Consider the following 25,332-nt stretch of genomic DNA (forward strand, 5'->3'; position numbering starts at 1 on the left):
GTAAGCTCACGATAAGCGGTGTTGCATAAGCCGTAACTAGATTTCAGAATCACTTGGACGTTAGGTAAAAAAAAAGTTGACTGGGTTTATCTACTGAAGTTCGGTAGGACTGGCAACTCCGGTACTCCTAATTCTAGCCGCGCGTTTAAATTTGGCGGCAAGGAAACTAGCATTTCGTGAACCATTCATCTGCCAAAATAAGATTTCTATCAAGGTAAACTATTTTGAGGGCCAAGGTTTATCTTAATGTTCTGTAACGACGGTAAAACTCCTCTCATTAGTGAGTATGATGTGATTTATCCACTCGCTGAATTGAGAATTGTAATATTCATGAAAAAATCTAAAGTTTGACGTTTCCCTTACTGTCAAACGTCAAATACGCATGCGAGTTAGATGACAAGAAAGCAGAAATGTCATGTTTTGACGCTGTCCGGTTTCTTCATAGGAATAATTTTCATCGTAAACATTTATTTCCTTCGAGTTATAAGCAACGAAACGTCAAGTGTGAAGAAAACTTCGACGCAGAGCTATCAACCAACCATAAAAGCTTTAAGTGACAAATATATTCCTGTTTATTCTAATGTGAATACAAATTTCTACACAGTATTCAACGAATTAAAAAGGCAGTTAGTTCTGAAAGACGCTGTCAATGTCTCCACAGTGTGGTCTTCCGCGAGACAGGTTAGTTTTGGACTTTATTAAATTCCCTTTTTAAATAATAAATAAACTAAATGCATATTCATCCTATTTTAATATTTTCCAGTGGCTGGAAGATGGTGAAATATACTCTACCAAGGACCTTCATTTTGCCAATCTTCTGGATGCATTGAGAACCTCTAAAATAATAAATGCAGAGAACTCAAGAAAAGGGACACAACTTAAGCTGCTGCTCACTCTCGAGGTACAACTTTAGCATATCTGGAATATATCCTTCTTGCAACATTAGCATATCTGGAATATATCCTTCTTACAACATCAGTGTACCTGGAATGTATCCTTCATGCAACATTAGCCTATCTGAAATATATCCTTCTTACAACATTAGTGTATCTGGAATATAAGTTTACGGGAATACCTCTAATAGTCTGATTTACTCGCCTATATTGATAAAAGTGCAACCAATAAAGGGTAATCATCTTACATATGTATATATGGAAGGTCACTCTGGGCATTTTTTAATATACACTGTCAAAAAAATATTCTTTATTATTTTCAATTTATATAATTTTTATTTTGTGACATGTCTTTATTTTATAATCTTTTATTTTTATAGTTTGTAACACAAGCCCAAGTCCACAAAAATTTAATAAGTAACTATATTAATGATTTAATTTTTAAACAACTTTAATAATTAAAAATTTTAATCTTGCCATTTTCTTTTCATAAATACATTGTATCTCATCCTATGGTCATTATTATTTCTGCGATTTATTTTCAATTCGTCTGGGTGTTTGAGATGAACTTTTCACATTTACTTTCCCTGTACATACTTAGTATCCTACCTGCAGACGAACCTCTAAAAATAAAGGCTTTAAGGGTTAAACTAACTAACTAACCATCGCACCGCTTCGCCGCAGGGGTAGGCAGAGAGAATAGAACGCCATAGCACCCTGTCTTCGCAAACATTCTTTGTCTCTTCCATATTCATGCATCTCCTCATACATACCGGCCGACTATTTCGACCCCTGACCCGGCCACTTTAAAATATTTGACATACCTGATTGTGCCAAGTTTTTCTCGGTCATCCTCTGCTTCTTTTAAATTTGCCTCATAAATTTGTTTAACTGTTCTTTCCTAACTCATACGTTCCACATGTCCAAACCATCTCAACACACCTTTCTTAATTTTATCAATAATGCTTATCTCAGCCTTGTATTCTTTCCTTATTTCACCATTTGGACATCTATCATACATCATTTTGACACACATTCGTCTGAGGACTCGCATTTCGACTGCATTTAATCTGTTTTCATCCTTCTTTTGCCAACTCCATGCTTCGCTTTCATACATAAGGGTTGGACGCGCATTATATAGTTGTAGACTGTAGTAGTAGTAATGGTATATAAATATATATGTGTGTATTATTTGTAAAATAAAATGAAAATTGAAATTTCAGGGTGGGCAGCATGTTCTGTTCAAGCCGCAGTGGTACAGCCGGGAGCACGTGATCCGGGGCTCAGTGTACTCGGGTAAGGACCGGCACAATGCGGAGGTGGCGGGCTTCTACCTGTCCCTGCTACTGGGGCTGCCCCGAGTGCCCCCAGCTGTACTGAGGAGCCTCCACTCTCGGAAGGATATCTGGGATGTGGGGACCCCGGAACTCCGACACACAATGTTCACTAACGGTATTATTTAGCTCTTTACTCTCGTTTAGCACGCAGTCTGCCCACCTTCACACCTTCAGTAATACCCACCATGCGATCGGCACACATTTTGTGACAGCGCGGTACCCAAGATTCAAACCTCTTTTAAAACATAGCTATTTTTGTAGTATTTACACATATGTAAATAGTTCCAGTTTAGAGTGTAGTTTTGTAATCAAATTACATAGATCTGAAACTACGCAAACTTTTGTCAAAACATATGTATGGAGTGTGCTACTGTATGGTTGCGAGACATGGTACCTATCTGAAAGAGATAAGAATAGGCTAAATGCGTTCGAGATGTGAACCTATAGAAGAATGCTCGGGATATCCTGGAGAGACCACATCTCCAACGACGAGGTACTACGATTAATCAAAGAAAGAAAGCACCTACTCGCGACTGTCTCCAAGAGACGCTCCGAATGGATCGGTCACGTTTTAAGGCATTAGGGTTTCCTTCAAATAATAATGGAGGGGACGATCGAGGGAATAAACACCAGACGACGGGTGGGCGTGGGCGTGGGCGAATATCTAAGCGACTTATACGAGGACATGGGCTGCTCGACGTATGAAGAACTGAAGAGGGTTTTGGAAAATAGACTAGAATGGCGAAGGAGATGTTATTTGTTTCTGCAGACCAATCATCAGGATTGAGACCAGAGAGAGAAATACATAGTCCCATTTAAAAACTTTTGTAAGGAAGAGTCGCCTAATAACTTCCCCTTTTTGTAAAATAAAAATAAAACACATAAATATCACGAGTAAAGTAATAAATAAAATGCCAAAGTTTAGGTAGAACTTTCCTTTACTTATTTAAATAATCAAAAACCCGTTAACTTTGTTACTATTTTTACAAAAAAGCTTTAACAAAAAAGTTTAAAAACCTGAATATTTATTTTTGGGCTCCTAATTACGTCCCGGGGACGATATTGAGATCACAATAATCAGTGTGTCAACTTAAATTGTATTTTTATCAAAAATTATTAGTAATCATATCTACTCGGACTTTAATTTATCATTAAGTAATTTTAATTCTCCAAACAAATTTGAACAGTTAGAATTAGGTCCTGGATTTTCAACACAATCCTCACACATCCATTGGAAACATTTTCTGCAACTTATCCATCTCTGGATCAAACTGGATATTCAGCGTCATCATTGTCACTATCTTCTTCGTCGGTAGAAACTAAAGTTGGGTCATCATCAGACATGTCCCTTTTCAGAACATTGATTCTTTCTTGGCTTTTTTTGCCCCTGCAGTATTTTTCTTTACATTTCTAGCTTTTTTTCTCTGCTTTTCTTTTACATATCGCAATCGCAATTGGATTCTGCTGTCTTTCATCCTTTTCCTTTCATTTCTTTTCTACTCTATTATTTCTTGTTTATGCGGCGAAGCCGTGACTACCATGGCTTCCGTAACATCTGGAATAGGCTGGACATTAGCTGGAACTATAAACAGGGATAAAGAGTAGCTTAACCCTGGTAGTGCAGTTGGTGTTTTTGGTCTTGGCCTTGTGGAATCCAAAGGCAATGAGACATCATTTGCCAAAGATGTCGCGCTGTTTGCGTCGATTGAAGGAGGAGCATTTGGCGAGTTAGAAATTATTTGCAATGTATTAACATTGAAAAAAATAGAAGGCTTATTGTATGTTTAATGTTTATATTTAATTAGAAAATGGTACAATGTGCCTGTACGGGAAGTGCTTCTACTGCCGTCGTAACGAGAGCGTTTGCGGAGATCAGAACCAGCAGCTGGAGGGCAGCATGATCCTCGTCCTGGACCAGACCTTCCGCAAGTACCGCTCCCCGTGGCAGCGTACCTACCTCCCTCACAAGCAAGCCGAATGGGAATACAATCCTGACTATTGCAGGTCAATATGGAATACTCAAATAATGAAAATATACTTCATGAATTGATACGGCAGTCACTTTCTGGGAATATCTATCCATTTTTTATTCAAGTTTTACTTAGTAAATACCCCTATTTCTTAAAAAATATTATGAAAATGGTTACATACTACCATAAAGTGACTGCCTAGTGAATAAGTTAATGAAATTATTACAATTAGTATGCCAAAGTGTATACATATTGGTTTATAATGTGTATCCACACTCAAGCTATGGCTGTGTGAGATTTTTATTTATGTTTTAAATATATGTATATATAAATGAATATATGTACTATGAATTGATGAGAAGTAAATTGTAAACAAAAATACACTCTTCACCATGTAATTAGTGTTGGTTCTGGTCAAATTAAATTTTATGGTTCTGGTTAAACTAAATTTTCTTTCTTACTGTTTTTTTTTTAAATGTGTTCTTTTTATGAATGCATGAATAAATTATACCTACTGTAGGTACCTACGCACATTAGTAGGTACGATATAGGTACCTACGCACATTTAAATGTATCTTCTTCTTCTTCATCTTCTTGCTCAATGCTGAGCGTCGTGGTCTTCTGGAATGTCAGGCACTTGGTGCACAAGTCCTCTCCATTCTTCCCGGTCCTGGGCCAACTTGATGGCAGCGTTTAGCGAGGATCCGGTTAATTCCTTTATTTGGTCTGTCCATCTTGTTGGAGACCGTCCTCTTGCCCGCTTGCCTTCAACTGTACCTGTTACTACCAGTTTTTCAAGACTCTTCTCGTTCTTTCTGGCGATATGCCCAAAGTAGGACAGAATCCTTTTCCTGCAAGTCGTGGAGAGTCTTTCTGTCACTGACAGTTCGCGGAGAATGGAGACGTTTGTGCGTCTTGCAGTCCAAGGAATGCGCAGCATCCTCCTCCAGCACCACATTTCAAACACACCCAGCATATGTCTTTCCTTTTTCCTCAGTGTCCATGTTTCCACTTCATACAGCGCAATGGAGAATAATAAATGTATCTAACACGACAAATTTTTATAAAATTTGAATTTGGAACAAAAACCTGACAAATAAACAAAGTGAGATTCTTCTATCTTTCCAAATGTCAACATGGTGTAAGAAAACTGCCATAATGTGAAAATAATTTTTTCTCATATATCTATTCCTGTTTCCGTTTTGGTTCCTGATATTTTTTTTACAGAAGCCACCGCGGCATGCACACAATGACTCTTGTAAGTTGTATCGCAATCGATGGAATAGTATAGGAGTCAATAGAGGATAAACATACATTCATTCTAATTTATGTATTAATTTTTAAATCAAAAAAGTTTAAGTCGAATGTCATTGACATTTGTTTCAAAATGCCATAACTAGGCAAAACAATTGTCACAATACATATTAATTTTTATGTTTTTTTAAATTAAATACAACTTAGTAGACTCAAAAAATCTGTGTTTGATTTAAAAATTAATACATAAATTAAAATGGAATCTACAAATTAAACGCCAAATCAATAAATACATACATTCATTTATATATACATAGATAGATATATAATCTTGTGCACATATTATTTAGGTGGTAAAGTTAGATTGAGTAATTAATGGTACCCAATAAATGTTACATTACAGTATGGTGAAGAAGACTGTTTCTTTGACTCGCCTGTTGGACCTTGTGGATGCGGCCATATTTGACTTTCTGATACAGAATGGGGATCGACACCATTATGAAACATACATGGATAGAATAGTGCTGCTGGATAATGGGAAAGGATTTGGAAACCCCCATAAGGATTTCACCGACATCCTGGCACCACTGTACCAGTGCTGCTTGTAAGTTTAAATTATTATACATATTTCCCTCTCTACCCTAGGATCTTACTTAACACATTGATTGCGGGAAATGCTTAAAAGCGTCTTTTACATGTTGTTCTTACTTTTCTTTTTCTTATCTGCCAGTCTAACCCAATTACTGCATTGGATTCATGAACTTAATTGCTAATCCATATGGCCCACAGCACGTATGGCTCACATTTTAGCACATAGTGAAGTAGGTACCCGATTTCTCCCAAATAACTATCAACATTGTTTTAGATGAAAAAAATAGGCTATATTGATCTCGGTGACCGCAGCAATTAGACATAATATATTTACATCGCGTTTACACCGCGTATCACAATAGTGACTTGAATGCTCGTGTTGGAAAGTGTGGAGCCTCACAGTAAAAATATTTTACATTATTTTTTGATATAGATGAAGAAGAATATTTAATAACGTAAAATATTACCTGGATTTAGAGAAAATCAACTTGCGACTTATGGAATACTGGGCCTGAAGAAGTTTCAAGAAATTTGATTTAGCAATTATTATTTATTTATTATTATTATTCTCCGTGTATTTTTTTTTAGTCAATTGACATTTTCATAATGTACAATACCATTTTGTTTAGATTAAGGAAGTCGACGTGGGAGCGCCTATTGCTCCTTCCGGGAGGTTCTCTTTCCGAAGCTCTGGATGCCCTCCCCTCCGGCCGCAAGCTCCTCACCCCCCCTCACCTTCAGGCTGTCGACAGGCGATTGACCACCCTGTATTCCACTGTAGACGCTTGTGTGAAGAAGTTTGGGAAAATCATATTTGTGAACAGATGACCTTATATTACGTACAATATGTAAAATTGTTTGTATTATTGTCCACTCTTGATTTAACGAGTTGGATTAGTTTATTATGCAGTAATGGATCAAACAATCACCGTTGAATGTGCAAAAATACTCTTCTGGCAGAAATATTTACAGTAAAACCTCGATATAATGGACTAATTGGGGAAAAGGAATGTCTGTTATATAAAAATAGGTTTTAAATAATAATAAAAAAATGTTTACAAATAAACAATTCAAAACACAATACTAAATTCTATTTATTGTCTTCAGACACTCGTTGTGAAGTGACGTTGCTGTTTGATATCGACACGCTTGCTTTCGGTAATCTTGCTTTGAAAAAGGAATCTAATTTTGATTGCATTTTTGAAATTAACTGTTTTTTTATCAACCCTAAAATTGTGAAAATGCATATAGTATAGTTGAACTTCATTATCTAATTAAATATATACTAAATTCTATTTATTGTCTTCAGACACTCGTTGTGAAGTGACGTTGCTGTTTGATATCGACACGCTTGCTTTCGGTAATCTTGCTTTGAAAAAGGAATCTAATTTTGATTGCATTTTTGAAATTAACTGTTTTTTTATCAACCCTAAAATTGTGAAAATGCGTATAGTATAGTTGAACTTCATTATCTAATTAAATATCTGACAAACAGTCAATAAATGTTATTAGATCATTTGATAACTACATTTTTGGCAGCGTTGTCGTTGTTACTCTGGCTAGGTGTAGGACGGCACTGTCTCAAAGTTCTAGTGACGTGATTATCATGGCCGCCAAAATTTTTTTACATGCGGCATCACTTGAATTCAAGCATGTAAAATATTAACAGGATGTTAATTTTTTTTTACATTTGATCGTAGTTTTTGTCGGTTACATCCGAAGTTTGTTAAATAGAGGTCTGTTATATCGAGGTTTTACTGTACCTATTTTATTAATAAGTATGAAATTGCACTACCATGTTTTTTTGCATTTGTTAACCCTTTAACGGGACTTGAGTTTTGACAGTTGTGTTTGTCAGTTCATATATTACATAGCTCCAATAATTTTGTCATATTTTGAGTTTTTTTCGATATTTCATAAGTTGTTTATAGTTTAAATGGTTGCTGATTAAGGATTACTTATCAGATAAGCCAAATCTATCGTTATTTTATTATTTTAATTCTTAAATTTCGTACTTTATTATTTTCCTAGTTGTAATAGTAAATTGCAACAATAATATTTTTTAGTTGCATATAATATTTTTCGTTTATATACATATATTTTTCTTTCTATACACTCATTGGATTATTTCTGAATAATTATGGAAAGAATTAAAACACGTCGTAAGGAGCCTCCCGACATCCCATCTACATCTTCTTCCAACTCTTCATTACCCACGTCTCCAATCCTCCCCAACAAAATCAGAAAAATTTCTAAAACTGATTCTGCCAAAGATATTCATAATGCAACTCCGAAAACCTTATCCCCTTCAACATCTAATGATCCTTCTTCCTTACAGTCAGAATATATCAAAAACAAATACACAGAAAGAGACAGTGGACCTTTCTGCGTTTTTGTCCAAAAAAACGTTGTCCCCAATTCTTCTTTCTCTTTGAATATCATCGATTTTGGCAAACTTTTGCAATCCCTAAATATTCCTGGTATTGTTCCTCGTGCAGGAATAAAATCTATCGGCCGAAACCGGATTTCTGTACAATTTTTGACATACTCAGCGGCAAATAGTTTTATTGATGATAATGCTTTGGAAACATATGACTATAAAGTATTTATCCCGTACCATATGGTCTCTCGCATGGGCCTGGTCAGGGGTATCCCTTTAGAGTGGACCCATGAAGAGATTGTAAAAAATATCGAGGTTCCAAATGAATGTGGTATGATTATGAAATCTCGAAGACTTTCTAGAAAAGTCACGTCGCCTGTAGACCAAAAATTCTCGTGGGTACCCACCCAAACTGTTATTCTTACTTTTCAAGGGCAGATTCTCCCTAAAAAGATATTTTCATTCTATTCGGTAATAGACGTTGAGCTATACATCTATCCTACAATTCTTTGTTTTGCATGCTGTCGTTATGGACACGCCAAGACAATTTGCAGGTCCAAACCTAGATGTTTCAAGTGTGGATTGGAGCATATGGGTGAGACTTGCGAAGTTGAAATTCAGAATGCTACATGCGTAAATTGTTCAGGTAATCATTTAGCTACCAATAGAATATGTCCTGAATATTTGAGGCAAAATTTAATTAAGAGGAGCATGACTGAACAAAATATTTCATATAACGAGGCTGCCAAGTCCACATTTAGCAAGGGAAAATCATACGCAGATATTACAAAGTCTACCACTTCCTCACAATCCCGTAATATCCAACAATCTTCTCATTCACAACCTTTGTCGTATAACAAGACGGTTTATAAAGAATCCGCTCCGAGGTCATTGTTTCTTCCTAACATTAGCAAATCAACTCTTGATAAATTAAAGTCCATTTCCTTTTTACCGTATACAAATTCTCCCGATGGTTGTGCTCTTCAGTCTGGCAATAAAGAGGCCAGTGTTACAACACCTGATAATTTATCACAAGTACTTTCTCAATTAATCATACTTATTACCTCAATTTTCGAAAACTCCCCCCAAAAACCGTACAACGCTGCCAAAACCACTTCCAATTCAACTCTCCAAAATCACAATGCCTCACAAAATTCCAATCTCCTCTAATAACATAATCACCCCTATTACACAAGACTCTCATCTTAACGAGATGGAGTCAAAATTATCTATCTTACAGTGGAATTGCCGTAGTGCTATTTCGAATAAAATAGATTTATGTTCCCTTCTAAAGGAATACAAAATTGACATAGCTGCTTTATCAGAAACCTGGTTCAAGCCAGGATACAACTTTGTTATCCCAGGTTATATTTGCCTGCGTGATGACCGACCCGATGGTAGAGGAGGAGCAGCCCTTCTTATTAAAAACCATCTTCACTATTCCCACATCCTAGTCCCTAACTCCTCATCTTTCCAAATTGTTGCAGCATCTATAAACAATGTATCCTATATTTCAGTATATATTCCCCCTAACATCCCTTTTGATCTGTCTGGCTGGAATAATATAGTTAAATTGTTACCCAAATCATTTTTCATACTAGGTGATTTCAACGCACATTCTCTCAGCTGGGGGAGTGCTTATACAGACCGCTCAGGTAGAAACATCTTAAGTTTCGTTGATGATAACGATATATGTATTCTTAACGACGGTTCTCCTACCAGATTAAGTTCTCCATCTCATAGACAGAGCGCTGTTGATATCTCATTATGCTCTAACGATTTAGCATCCAGGGTAACCTGGAGTATCTTAGACGATCCTCATTCGAGTGACCATTTCCCAATCACTATTCACATACCTCTTAAGTCTCGCATCACCCCTAGAACTCAAAACACCATTTATAATTTTAAAAAAACTGACTGGACTAACTTTGTTAGTATTTTGGAAAAAAATAATTCCAAATCTCATCCTGCGAGCGACTTCGATATCCCACTGGAGTATTCTAAATTTATAGACACAATTATGTCCGCAGTTAATTCTACCACCCCTAAAATAAATCCAAAGACTCGGAGGAATCCGTCGCCATGCCCTTGGTGGGATTCCGAGTGCAGTCTAGCTGTTAAAAATAGGAAAAATTGTATGTCCAAATATAAAAATGATATGAGTGAATTAAATTTTTTGGAGTTTAAAAGAGTTCAAGCTGAGACAAAAAAAATATTAAAACAGAAAAAACGAATAGGATGGAAATCTTTCTGTTGCGCTCTCTCACCTCAAACCCCATTGACAGATGTTTGGACAGCCATACGAAAATTTAGGTCCCCATCTTCTTCGTCACTCAGAAAAATTTCCGATGATTCAGCTTGGATCTACGATTTCGTTGACAAATTGGCACCTTCTCATGTTCCAACAATCCAAGAACTCCCATCCCACTCTTCAGTCATTCTCAATCAAGAATCTTGGTTTGACTCACCTTTCCAGATTGAGGAGTTATTACTTCCCCTAGAATATGTTAAAATCTCATCCCCCGGCTTAGACATGATCCCATACTCTTTGATTCAAAAATTTCCACAACAAATTTTACTTAAATATATTAATATACTAAATAAAATATTTGAAACTGGAATAATTCCAGCTGATTGGAAAATTCAGCGGATAATCCCTATTCTAAAACCTGATAAAGACCCAATGAAGGGAGATTCATACCGCCCCATAGCGTTATCTTCGTGTATGCTAAAGCTTTTTGAACATATGATAAAAAATAGAGTAGACTGGTTTGTGGAGAGCAATTCCTTACTGTCTGCTTCACAATTTGGTTTCCGTAAAAACAAATCAACCACCGATAATCTCTCTATTTTCTCAACAGATATTCGAGTAGCGTTTTCTCAAAATGAATGCACCGCTGCAGCTTTTATCGATATTTGTGGAGCTTATGATAATGTGGACCTTAATGTCCTCAAAGTTAAACTATGCTCGTTAAAGTTTCCTTTTAAGATTGTTCAGGTGATTCTAAATATATTAAAAGAAAGAACTATTATTGTAAATGGGATGTATAAAAAAATAGAAAGAAAAATCTGGAAGGGCCTCCCTCAAGGATCTGTACTTAGTCCTTTACTATATAATATCTATACTTTCGATCTGGAATCAACAGTCTCGAGAAAATGCAAAATCTTGCAGTATGCGGATGATATTGTAATATATATATCACATAAAGATATGAAAACTGCTATTAATAAACTTGAATCAGCCTTGACTTCTCTCAATACTTGGTTCACTTCTAATTGCCTTCAACTATCTACTTCAAAAAGCCAAATAGTATTGTTCTCGAAAAAACATAAAATCCCATTTAACTCTATAAAATTTGACAATATCTCCATTCCTATAAGTAATCAGGCTAAATTTTTAGGAATTATTTTTGACAGGAAATTGTCATGGGCCCCTCACATAAATTCTGTAATCACAAAATGTGAAAGAAAAATTAACCCTCTCCGAGCTCTAGCAGGAGTTTGGTGGGGCTCTCATCCTCTTACTCTAAAACTATTTTACAACGCTTTTGTTAGAAGCCAATTAGACTATGGCAGTATCATAATTGACCCCCTCCCAATATACTTATTGAATAAACTGTCTGTTATTCAATACAAATGCTTAAGAATCATCCTGGGTGCGATGAAGTCTTCCCCCACAAATGCCCTCCAATTAGAAGCTATGGATCCTCCTCTAGACATTAGAAGACAATATCTATCTGACAGATACATGATAAAATGTTTAGCTTTTGAAAATCACCCATCTCTTTTGGCATCTAAGAAATTACTAAACTCTGTAACATCTAACCGTTTGTTACATAATAGGCCTTATCCAGCACTCGCAAAAAGTTTTGAAAAACTGTCAAAATTTATCCCAGAAATATTCCGATCTCCCACCCCCTCCCTTTATAACTTCCCTTACTCTCATCATATTTTTTCCCCAAATATTATAACCCACATTGGAGTAGGGACTAAATCCCCTAGTCCGATTTCCCTTTTCAACTCCATAATTGAATCAAAATGGAAAGACTGGTCTTTATTCTTCACAGACGGATCCAAATTGGAAATATCTGGCTATTCAGGAGCTTCTTTTTACAGCCACGATGATGGTTACTGTGCCCAATTCCAACTTCCTCAACCTTCGTCAGTTTTTACTGCGGAATGCTTGGCTTTAAGAGAAACTCTTTCCTACATTATGACCAAAAAGTTTGAAAAGTGCCTCATTTTATCCGACTCTCTAAGCTCTCTTCAAAAAATTAGCAGCAATCGCTTCAAACAAGCCCAATCCCATTTAATATTCCAAATCCGTGAGAAATTATATTTACTCAAAGAAAAAAACGTTCAGGTTTCTCTCGCCTGGATTCCAAGCCACCATGGCATTCCGGGAAATGAAAAAGCCGACTCTCTAGCTAAGGAAGCCGTTTTAAATGGAAGTACGAATTTCTCCAACTACCCATCTGATGACCTTTTGACAATTCCAAATATTGATAAGTCTTCCAGCTGGTCCCTCAAATGGAACTCCTCCAAAATTTCAAAGGGAAAACATTACTCTCTCATTCAGCCTACTGTCCCGTCCCGTCCTTGGTTTAGGAAAGTATTGATGAACAAGAAAGATACATCCACCATTTGTCGAATGAGGATGGGTCATTGCTGTACGAGAGAGCACCTTGCGAGGATTGGTGTCTTTGACTCCCCCATTTGCGAGTGTCGTTGCGAAGAGGAAGACCTTAACCATATATTCTTTGTTTGCCCAATAAATGACCAAATGCCAAATTTCTTTAAATCTCTGGCCCCGCTTATTCCCCTCCCTACAGATATCCATCTCATCCTGGCGAGCAGGAACCCAAATTTGTACAGACTGTTAGTTGTTTTTCTAAAATTAAATAAAATAAATTTATAGTTTATCTTTATAATTTTTATCATATCATATTTTATAATTAAGAATTCAATTAACTTGACATTGGCAAATGCATTGTTTTACATGTGCAACGCCATTCCATATTTAAAAAAAAAAAAAAAAAAACCCTTTAACGGGCAGCAATTGATTTTTCAAATTTCAATAATAAAAATAAGTCAAAAAGACACGTAAAAACGAAGTATGAAAATTGTAAGTTTTTAGGAAAATTAACACATCAATAAATTTTCATAATAAACTTTCCAATTTTTTTTTGGAAAGAAAAACAAACTATTAGAAAAAAAATAAAACAATTATTTATCACTACAATATCTAATTATGTCATTGTAGACATTATTGTATGTGTTAAGTATGCAAGATATTATTTTAGACATACACTTTAACCTAAAATTAGGAATAAAGGAAACAATTTTTGGTGAATTCTAACTTTTTTATTCGACTTATTTACATTCTCACAAACATTTTTAAAGCCAGTAATTATGCTACATAAAAAAGCGTTTGTTGTATAAAAAGAAGTATAAAATTGTGATCATGAAGAAACGTATTACGTTTTTGGAATGTATAATACTGCGGACAGCAGTCGGAAAAAAATGTGGCTGTTTTCAATTAAAAAATATATAGGTAATAAAGACAAGTGTTCCCTACATAATGACGACTTAAATTGATATTGATACAGCACACAAGCAGTTTTTCTTATAGCCATGCCTATATATCAGCACACAGCACTCAAGAGATAAAATGTTGTGCTAAAAAAAAGCATGCAGCATCTAAGAGGTTAAGTTAATTAATATATAAACTAATACTTTACATGTTTTATCTCATAATCTTTTTCGTTTTTATTTGTCATAGCGGTTCTTGACACTTAAACAAGTTTATTGTAAAAAAATATTCCATTCAATATTGTTGAGAAAAAAGTACATAACACATCTCTGCTTAGTGGCTCGAACAGCCGAAATTGGCCAATAATGCGATATATCAACTGTGTGGAGGGCGCTTTTATTGTAACTCTATCTGTTATCCGAGTTTTGTATTATATTTGTATTGAAATAAATTATTTTTGTTTTATACATGACTATACTTGACTTTACTTTGGATATATTTGTGCCAAGTATGATACTGTATATGTATTGTAAATATAAAAGAGTTTTCTTATGCGGAGAATAAACAATACATATACCATTATAGTCCTTGAAACATCCTGGTAGAATTTCAAATTTGCAACAGTAAAGTGAGTCATAGGCAGTCTTCTAAGTTCAGAAAAGAAAAACAAATGAGATTTTGAAAATGTCAAATAAACATTTGGAATAAAACATATCTGTATGAAAAATAGACTTAATTTACATTTTTGTTATAAATGCATATGCATTTCCACCAAGTAATAAAGCCATGTTAATTTTACAGATTCTGGAATAATATCAAATTTCTATTGTGTTAATTTTTTAAGTAGCAAAATATGTGTAACCTAAATAACATTTTTGCACAAGGTTGTGCTAATTTGAATACACTGAAATAATTATTGTCTCTGTAATCTGATAGCAGATAAAAATAAACATTTATGTAGCTCTCTAGATAACAGCTGATAAATAGAAAGGAATTCCCCTTATTGAAAAGTTAAAATAAAAAATGTCCCTTTGCTTGCCAGTTGTACATTGTACCACCTGGTAACAAAATCTCATTTTACCAATCTCTTTTAAACCCATCTGACATGAGAGTAGGTAATAAATTATATCAATAATACTGAGAAACCATTCAACTCAATAGCATGAGTATCTTTTTAATAGGTAAAATGAGTCGTCATTTATGACTCATTTTTTTAATAAATGAAATATTATCACAAGCACTGCAGCATATAAGTCAGGATGGTCTCGCATATTTATTGCTTTCAGAATCAATAAAATATGATGCACTTTTTCTATTGAGGTAGAACCTTCCCTCCCCCTGGACACTGACAATCAAATTATCAATATTCACATGCAACATCTCATGCACAGAGAATTTTGAATGGCTTAAATATGAACAATTTTATTGAATGCATCAAATGGAGGATTAAAAATTATTCAAAGTGATTTAATTTCTTTAGGATTGTGAACATAAATACACAGCCCAAAGAAACCGTCAAGTTCTAGTTTTTGTAAGAGGATAAAATAAAAGTTTGCATATAAAGTAAATTTGTACTTTAATTAAATAAAAAAAGGTTACAATGAAGATATTAGATTAAGGATAGGAATGCCATTACAAACACAAAACCTTAGAAGATAAACAAGTACCGCTAAAACGAGGCTTTCATACATCACTCTTGTAAATACTGACTAGTGGCGCTAGAGGATGGCTTAATCTACTTCCTCCATTCGGGAAGCGTCCTCGGCATCGCCCACCAGCGGGGGGATGTCTCCGGGCGCCGCCTCCTCCGCCACCATGGGCTCCTCCTCGTCGATGCCCAGCCCAAGCTTGATCATGCGGTAGATGCGCGCGGCGTGCACCTGCGGCTCGTCCAGCGTGAAGCCCGACGAGAGCAGCGCGGTCTCGAACAGCAGGATCACCAGGTCCTTGACGGCCTTGTCGTTCTTATCGGCGTCCGCCTTCTGGCGCAGGGTCTCGATGACGGAGTGGTCGGGGTTGATCTCCAGGTGCTTCTTGGCCGCCATGTAGCCCATGGTGGAGGTGTCACGCAGCGCCTGCGCCTTCATGATGCGCTCCATGTTGGCGGTCCAGCCGTACTGCGACGTGACGATGCAGCAGGGGGACTCCACCAGCCGGTTGCTCACCACCACCTTCTCCACCTTGTTGTCCAGGATGTTCTTCATCACCTTGCAGAGCCCCTCAAACTTGGTCTTGTCCTCCTCGCGCTTCTTCTTCTCCTCCTCGTCCTCGGGGAGCTCCAGGCCCTCCTTGGTCACGGAGACCAGCTGCTTGCCGTCGTATTCTTTCATCTGCTGGACAACATACTCGTCGATGGGCTCCGTCATGTAGATGACCTCGAATCCGCGTTTCTTCACCCTCTCGACGAAGGAGGAGTTGGCCACCTGTTCCTTGTTCTCGCCGGTGATGAAGTAGATGTGCTTCTGGTTCTCCTTCATGCGGGTCACGTAATCCTTGAGCGAGCAGGCCTCATCGCCTGAAGCGGAGGTGTTGAAGCGCAGCATGTCGGAGAGCTTCGACCTGTTGGCAGAGTCCTCGTGGATGCCCAGCTTCAGGTTCTTGCTGAATTGCTCGTAGAATTTCTTGTAACCTTCCTTATCTTCGGCCAATTCCTCAAACAACTCCATACACTTCTTAACTAAATTCTTCCTAATGACCTTGAGGATCTTGTTCTGCTGCAACATCTCACGCGAGATGTTGAGAGGGAGGTCCTCGCTGTCGACCACTCCCTTCATGAAGTTGAGGTACTCGGGGATGAGGTCCTCGCAGTTGTCCATGATGAAGACTCTCCTGACATACAGCTTGATGTTGTTTTTCCTCTTCTTGTTTTCAAAGAGATCGAAGGGAACTCGGCGGGGCACGAAGAGGAGGGCGCGGAACTCCAGCTGCCCCTCCACAGAGAAGTGCTTCACGGCCAGATGGTCCTCCCAGTCATTGGAGAGCGACTTGTAGAATTCGCCGTATTCTTCCTGAGTGATGTCGTCGGCATTTCTGGTCCAGATGGGCTTTGTCTTGTTGAGTTCCTCGTCCTCCGTGTACTTCTCCTTGATGGTCTTCTTCTTCTTCTTCTTGTCCTCTTTGTCCTCGTCCTCGTCCTCGCCGACGTCCTCGATCTTGGGCTTGTTGTCATCCTCCTCCTCTTCCTTCTTCTCCTCCTCCTCGTCGTCCGACAGTTCCTTCTCGCGCTCCTTCTCTACCAGCAGCTTGATGGGGTAGCCGATGAATTGGGAGTGCTTCTTGACAATCTCCTTGATCTTGTTCTCCTCCAGGAACTCGGCCTGGTCCTCCTTGATGTGCAGGACGATCTTGGTTCCCCGGTGCAGGGGCTCCCCGATGTCGACGGCCACGGTGAAGGAGCCGCCGGCGGAGGACTCCCAGATGTACTGCTCGTCGTCGTTGTGTTTGGAGATGACCGTCACCTTGTCGGCCACGAGGTACGAGGAGTAGAATCCCACGCCGAACTGTCCGATCATGCTGATGTCGGCTCCGGCCTGCAGGGCCTCCATGAAGGCCTTGGTGCCGGACTTGGCGATGGTTCCGAGGTTGTTGACGAGGTCGGCCTTGGTCATGCCGTTGCCGGTGTCGATGATGGTGAGGGTTCCCTCGCTCTTGTTGGGGATGAGCTTGATGTACAGATCTTTGCCACTGTCCAGCTTGGAAGGGTCTGTGAGCGATTCATACCGGATCTTATCTAGAGCCTAGATGCAAACAAATATACGAATTAATACGTTTCCATGATATTAACTAATAATATACAAGTAACTAGCGGACAATTTACTTCAGTCCTTGAAAAGTGCCCTCGGCAGGGAAAACCCAATGATTAATCAAAATTCGTTGCGTCTGGTAAAATAATTATAATAAAAGCAGACTACCGATTAGTCGAGTTCAATTGTTGTAGGAACAACGAAAGATAATTGACGCAATTAAGGACACGCTATTTCTAGAAGCTTCTCTCTCCTCGAGGACGACTTAGGACTTTGGCGAAACTGGTAAAAAGTATTCCGGTAAGAAATACTTACATCGGAGGAGTTTGAAATCAATTCTCTGAGGAAGATTTCTTTGTTGGAGTAGAAGGTGTTGATGATCAAGCTCATGAGTTGGGCGATCTCAGCCTGGAAGGCGAAGGTCTCCACATCGGCATTCTGGGCTTCTTCCGGCATCTAGAATATAAAAACAAAAAACAGCGTTATTAAATGCATCCAAGCACGCGAGATTTCAAAACCACGCCTGATTTCAAAAGAATCGTTAAATGCATCCCCATCCCCCCGACGAAAGAACTGCATTCTACATTTCCGTGGTAAAACGCGGCACGAAATAAATGTAATTTCACTCGAAAGTTATCATAGTGACAAAAATCAAGTTATTTAAGAAGAAAAACGCACCTTGTATTAGTATCTATTCACTTCTAGAGAGTTAAAATGTGTAAACCGGCTTCCTTCAACTCTGAAGAGCACCGACAACCGTAAAGTACGAAGGCAAAACTTTAAATGACAACATGTGCGCGCCGAAATCGCCCTTATATAGAAAATCTTCGATTTTCTAGAACATTCCAGCATGTTCCAGAATGTAAGGCGTAACTTCCGTTCAAAATGTAATAAAATATTATTAAAATATATCGTTTTATTACAAAACTTATCATTAAGTGTATCAAAAAATATTATTATAAATTTTAATTGTAACAATTTTTATTAAAATGCGTTGAATTTTATTATTAAAAAAAAAGATGGTTCACTGTTTTGAAGTAAACATCTAGAAAATGCTTGCAATTTCTAGTGTTGCCGTTAAATTTCATGACTGTATACTTTTTTTATATATGCAATGCAATGCAGTGAGTACCTATCTATTTCGTTTATTGAATAGGTACATTATGGAGATGCACAAAAATTATTATTGCAAAAAATATATAAAAATTGTGTATTTCAATCACTTTAATAAAATACATTTAATGGTGCAACTGTGTATTGTAATATGTAATTTAAAATTTCCCATTATACACGTTTTATCCTTGAAAAAGAATACTTTCGTCCAATGACTATGAAATTGAGCTACGGCTTATGCAACACAGATTGTCATGGCTTAAGCCTCAACTTTATAAGTTTTATAACCTATGAGTAGTCATGAGAGGATTTATTCTATGTGTTTAAAGTTTCTATAATTTCATGTAATTCATGATGTAGGTTTATAGGGCTCACGAAAAATGTTCAATAATAATAGTGTAGATACTATTTATAAGCTATTATTTGACATCACGATATACTGTCTGGTTAGGAGTCGTAACAATCGGCGGGTGTGTATGAGCATGAACGTGGAAGAGGCGAAGAATGTTTGCAATGACAGAGTGGTGTAGCGTTCTATTCTCTCTGCCTACCCCTTCGGAGAACCAGCGTGATGGTTAGTTAGTTAGTTAGCTAGCCTATAATTCTGATTGCATTGAGCTTAGTCATTTATAAAGTGCTTTAGGAAAATAAAAATCTAACAGTCTTTTTTATTAATCATATTAAATACTATACTTTTACATACTTTTTTTTATTTTATATTGTAATAGGTTTAACCATGATTTTTACAAATTAAAAATAATCTATATTTTTCGTATTTCGACTCGGCTGTAAGTTTTTATTTTGACTTCAGCAAACGTCAAACAAAATGTCAAAATACGTCGGCTGTCATCGTCATTCTTGCAATTCAAAACTTTTGTGATATTATTATTTATTGGTTGATGTTTTTAATGTGATTAATATTGAATAAAAATGTTGGATTTACATTCTCCGTGTGTTATAATAGTTGGTGGATTAACTGACCCTAATTTCATCGTAAAACGTAATTTATAATTAGATTTATTTGATTATATTGGTCATAATAAAGTAGCGTTTTTTTAGCTGTTTCGTTGCTTATTTTATAATGATATTTTTTTACAGAAATTCTCAATTGTGAGAATTTACCAGAAACGATCTGTTTAGGGGAAAACGTTGAAGGTTATCCGTGGGAAATCGATACAAAGTACTACAAAGCATGCGTCAACGTTTGTGCCGTAAATCATAATGATACGCTTCCAGAAAAACTCAAAGATTCTGCAGAAGGAGTAATCCTTTATTTTGATTCTCAAAATGTAAGTTTTGCTAACTGTATAATATAGAATTGTTATCCCGATTTCTAAACCACGAGGTTATTGTCCAGAAAGTTCTAGAGACTTATTTTCTAGATTATATGCAAAGTATTTTTACCGAGTAAATAATTAATTGTTTTCTGAGTTAGATAATAAGCGTTTGTGGTTCGTTCTCTGATTATATTATCAAAATACAGTTAAAACTAGTTATACCATGCATTTGGACTGTGTGAGTTTATTCTATTGTAATGTATTGGAGAGTAAAAAAGGGTGAACAAATCACAAAATATTTGTTTTAAATATTGGTTATTTTATTTGTATTATTTTACTTAGTAAAGTTTATTAATTTAGAATTCTTTATTGTTTTGTCAATTTCTGATGAGAGCAAATTCACTTTATGTAATTTTTTTCTCATTATTTTCTAATCACTTTTGTACATGAAGATTATATTTATCATTGAAATTCATTGAAAGTTTATGCGTTTAATGACTAAGCAGGATACTCATATTTTTATGTGACCTTTTGCACCTACGATATTATAACTAAAAATCACAGATCTGCCATCACTTTCCCTGTAGAATATCTCTAGTACTGGAAGGTGCCGTGATCTAGTTGGGTATAGACACCTGACTGGGAATATGGTGTCACAGATTCGATTCCCACCGGTTGCAACTCGAATTTGAGAAATACTTATTTTTATTTGGTCTGGGTGTTACCTTCCCTATCTTTACTATCCTACCACCAGACAAGTCTCGAAAATATAGGTTTTGCTATTTCTTTTAAAAATATATAAAAAAATAGAAATGTTCAAAATTGTCACAAATCGCTCACTCCTTTCAAGAACGTCATAAATCAAAAAACTTGATTTTTCAGGAGAACGTTTTTAAAGTATGAAAATATAACACAATGTATTGAAAATAAATACTAAGCCACTTATTGAACGTTTTACTGTGCAACAGATTTTTTAGGTAAAACCTGAAGGTTTTTTCTCCTTTTGAAAATATTTAGTTTATTTAAAAAAATAATTAAACAATACATTTTCTTAAAAATGCAGAAACAACATTTTTTGCCCTGTAGCGGGTAAATATTAAGTTAAAAATATGCCTCTTTTGCTGAGATATAGTACATTTTCTGGGCATTCCGAAAACATGCACAACTGAAAATTGACAAATTTTGATTTATGACGTTCTTGAAAGGAGTGAGCGATATGTGTAAGTTTTTTATTTGTCAAGGTGACCTAACCAGTTTCCAAAAATATGGTGGTTTTTTTTAATGATACAAATATCCATTATTTTCAATACCACATTGTAGTACATATAAATATGACATAATTTTACAAAGTAATTTTACATAGGAATTTAGAAGGCAAAATTAAAAACATACTTTCAAAAATGATGAATTAATTCACCAGTCACTTTGTGGTTATGTCTATTCATGTTTCTATTTAACTTTTACTTGGTAAAAATCTCTTTAAAAATGGTATTTGGCAAGTATAAATAATAAGAGAAGAATCTCTATACAGTACATGGTTTGGTGCTTGAAACTTGTATGCGAGTGATTGCCTGTACCATCGCATACATACAAGTTACAAAAATCAAAATATTGCGATGTGAATGTTAATCATGGACAGAATGGTGAATGTTACACAGTGTATAAAGTTATATTGAAGAAACACTTCCACTCTTGTGATATCTATAAAAATAACAGTAATCTATTTAGAAAATTACAGACACAAAAGAGTTCACAACATTTTAAGTGTGTCCAAAATCCTTACTCACAAATCTGGGTTTCTCCACTTATTAGTTATTTCAACTCAAAGTAGATGAAGAAAAATATGGATGTCTTGGTATTTACAGGCTTTATTCACCGTTCTACCCATGATTGACAACCACACTACTTACATTTTTGAATTTTTATTTATTGACTTGGCGTTTAATTTGTAGAACTCCATTTTAATTTATGTATTAATTTTAAATCAAACACAGATTTTTTGAGTCTACTAAGTTGTATTTTATTAACAAAAAACACATAAAAAATTATATTGTGACAATTGTTTCGCCTTGGGATAATGCCCTAACAAGGAGAAACAATTGTCACAATATAATTTTTTATGTGTTTTTTGTTAATAAAATACAACTTAGTAGACTCAAAAAATCTGTGTTTGATTTAAAATTAATACATAAATACATTTTTGAAACTCCTACATATATTGTAAATATCATGTCGCTTCATGTTTGAATTCACGGCAACATCTATGGTTGATTCGAGAAAACTCTAATTTAGCAGAGCCTTTTTTTTTAAAATGTGGTTGCCAATCATGGGTAGACAGGTCACAAGCCCATACCCAAACATTCATATTCTTCATCGAGATGTAAAAATATACTAAATATTTTTATTATTATTTCAAGGTGGAAACATTTGAAGAAGTAAAAAAGTGGAATGATTCCATGAAGGATGCTCCAGAAGTGGTGCTTCTCGTGTGCGACACTTTCCAACACGACAGCCCCCACGGAGTCAGCAAGGCCACTGCCCTGAATTGGTGCGTGGAGAATGGATACGAGCTGGTAGAGTTACAAGAAGAAGAGACGGGAGGAGACGACTATGACATCATACCCGATAAGAAAGGAGCCGACAGAATCATAGAGGCCCTCGAAGCCCACACATGGTCTAACCTCGAGATGAAATCATCTTCCAAACCCAATGGCCACTCAGCGCACCCTCCCGGCATGAACTCGGGTAACTTCTGCTGCATTCACAGAAATAGCACGCTTTTTACGACCTTTATTCCAAACGATTTACATCTTTAAAAACATTGATTTTGGGGTTATATTATGAAAAATATTAAAGCGCCTGAAACAATGTGCTGGGTTGTCCCGTGGTTAGTGCCTCTTAAGTCAGAGTTTCTCATTTCGAACCCACTTTACCGCAATTCGATACCTATTTCTAATAATGAGCGGCTTAGGCTTACAGGAATAGTATAAAATTGAAATATTTGTGTAAATAATAAAAACACAAATATTTCTCTTGTTTTAAAAAAAAAAACAAACAAAACAATGCTCCAAAAATGTTAAACGAAGGTACTTATTTATTTTTAATTTGAAGAAAATAACCAATGTAAAGACTTATAGAGGAGTTTAGCACTCATCTCAATTGTCCATATACATTATTATTTTTACAATTAAAATAAACTCTTTGTATTGCTATTATTCCATACTATACAGACTTGCTAGTTATTTGTTCCATTTTATACCAATTATGTATTGCACTATTTTTGATATTATTATTATTTAGTTTTAAAAGTGTTTAAGAATTATTTGGACCCAATAAGTTTTTCTTTTGCTTTTTAAGACTGCACTCAAAAAACATTTTTGCCCATTTTCAATTATAACTTTGTTTGAAAAAGCCCTACACATCCCGTAGTTGAACCAAAAATATTTCAACATCAGATAAAGTCATAACGTAAGTATACTGGCAAAAAACGTTAACTCTAAAATCCCTGTTTGAATAATCCATGTTATTCAAAGCTTTTAGCCTGAACAAAATACTCGCTATTAAATTTAAAGTTGCATTTACTTTTAAAACCACATAAATATGACATTTCAAACTACTCAAGATGAAGTAGAAAATCTTTACTTATAATTACAGAAAATTTCTCCAGATATTAAATATGTAGATATGTACTTACATATGTTTTTTTATATTTTAATTTCATACTTTTAATTGTTTGAATTTTAAATTGTGTTACAAAATAATGTACATTATAGATATTTTCCTTACCATAGACTTCATATTCATTCAACAAAACTCAGTAAATCAATTCAATCTTGTAGCAGTTATTGATTTAAAAAAGTAAACCTCTAGAAAACTCCAGATACTCATTCTTGTATGAAATTGAGACTCAAATATTCCAGAGTGAAAACTCTGGAATATTTGGGTCTGGAATATTTTTTATTTATAAACACTGTCCTGCAGAATGTTATTGGTTCATTCCAGATTAGAACTCTCTGGAATCCGAAAACAATCTGTAGCTTTCGGAAGGAAAGACTGTTATGTACAGTGTACATTTCAATATTTTTACTTACCAATAAAATACAGTAGAACCTCTCAAAACGAGTAATTCGCATAACGAGCAAAAAGAAAAACTAGCTCCCTTAACGAGCGATATTTTGCATAACAAGTTACAGAGAAGGACAGGTCCCTTTTTCATAACATTCACTTGTGAGCCGGGACTTCCGCGCTAGTCAAAACAAAAAATGTTTCGCTTAATGAGTAAGATTCTGGAATGCATAATGCTCGTTATAAGAGGTTCCACTGTACATTCTTTCAAATTGAAGAGTTTTAGTGCAAATATTCAGCAGTCTGACAACAGAACATTAAGATTTTTTTATTGAATGGAGCGTGACTAATTTTATACTTTAATTGAATAGAAAAATTACATTTTGATTCATTTTCATTTGAAAAAAATATCTGTTATATCCTCCAGAATTTAACCTAAGTTGTGTCGAATGATTTATCCATTTTTCAACGGAAGATGAATTAATTTGAGAAAGGGTTCCAATTATATTACATTTTTAATACATCAATATTTTTTATTATAGTTTTATTTTCAACATTTTGGGTGTGTCAAAAATCCTCGTTCACAAATCTATGCATAAAATGTATGAAGTGATCACTTAATCAGCTTACGATAGATCATAAGCACTTTAACCCTTACTGGTCCAATGTGGAATCTCATTCAACATCGATTCTTTCCTCTTAGGTCCCATGTCGGATGTTATTCGACATTTTTTTCATCATTAGTATTTTTTATTTAAATTCCAAGCTTACATTTTTGTCACTCGTATCTATTACAACAGTATGTGGAGCAGAGGACAAAATATTTTTATCAAATTGGAATGTAACTGTCTGCCTAGATTTTATTTTTTATTTTAGGGGGCCGGAAAGGGTTAAATACCCAAACTTCCGTATTCTTTTTCATGTATGTTGAGGTGTGAAAAACATAATTGAATTTAATTGAATAGATCTAAATTTGGAGACCGATGCGGAGGACTTCAGCGAGCTGTTCTCCCAACTGCAGTCCATGAAAGAGAGCATCCAGTCCCTCCCGCCCCGAGACCGCCGGAACTGCGCAGAGCAAGTGGTAGCCACCTTCTGGAAAGCCATCGGTGGAGATGATGAAGAACTTGACAATATCTTACCTTAATTCCATCTTCACAATAAATTATAAATCAA

At 35.8% G+C, this 25,332-nt stretch overlaps 3 protein-coding genes across 4 annotated transcripts; 2 read left to right on the forward strand and 1 right to left on the reverse strand.

Moving 5' to 3' along the window:
* Positions 1-111: 111 nt before the first annotated feature.
* LOC148309825 (glycosaminoglycan xylosylkinase homolog) lies at positions 112-13,648 on the forward strand. Of its 2 annotated transcripts, XR_015837489.1 has the most exons (7): positions 112-681; positions 764-901; positions 2,117-2,345; positions 4,036-4,234; positions 5,858-6,058; positions 6,675-7,880; positions 13,482-13,648. XR_015837489.1 is itself a non-coding variant. In XM_088259514.1 (6 exons), exons 1-6 carry the CDS (start codon positions 394-396, stop codon positions 6,871-6,873), a joined length of 1,254 nt encoding a protein of 417 aa, XP_088115640.1. In that variant the 5' UTR covers positions 112-393; the 3' UTR covers positions 6,874-7,938. The 2 variants fall into 2 exon arrangements, 1 of the variants encoding a protein (XP_088115640.1); XM_088259514.1 differs by lacking the exon at positions 13,482-13,648 and having other exon boundaries at positions 6,675-7,938.
* Positions 13,649-15,517: 1,869 nt separating this feature from the next.
* On the reverse strand, positions 15,518-18,489 carry Hsp83 (Heat shock protein 83). The gene is made up of 3 exons (XM_088259513.1): positions 18,380-18,489; positions 18,017-18,157; positions 15,518-17,695 (listed from the first exon to the last, which is right to left on the reverse strand). The coding sequence occupies exons 2-3, from the start codon at positions 18,155-18,157 to the stop codon at positions 15,689-15,691; spliced, it is 2,148 nt and encodes a 715-aa protein (XP_088115639.1). The 5' UTR covers positions 18,380-18,489; the 3' UTR covers positions 15,518-15,688.
* A 1,144-nt stretch (positions 18,490-19,633) lies between these two features.
* LOC148309827 (alpha- and gamma-adaptin-binding protein p34) lies at positions 19,634-25,332 on the forward strand. The gene is made up of 4 exons (XM_088259519.1): positions 19,634-19,814; positions 19,913-20,103; positions 22,509-22,836; positions 25,122-25,332. The coding sequence occupies exons 1-4, from the start codon at positions 19,745-19,747 to the stop codon at positions 25,301-25,303; spliced, it is 771 nt and encodes a 256-aa protein (XP_088115645.1). The 5' UTR covers positions 19,634-19,744; the 3' UTR covers positions 25,304-25,332.

Source organism: Brachycentrus maculatus, unplaced genomic scaffold (assembly GCF_059751285.1).
Source record: "Brachycentrus maculatus isolate JH-2025_06_01 unplaced genomic scaffold, ASM5975128v1 h1tg000117l, whole genome shotgun sequence".
Taxonomy (NCBI): Eukaryota; Metazoa; Arthropoda; class Insecta; order Trichoptera; family Brachycentridae; genus Brachycentrus; species Brachycentrus maculatus.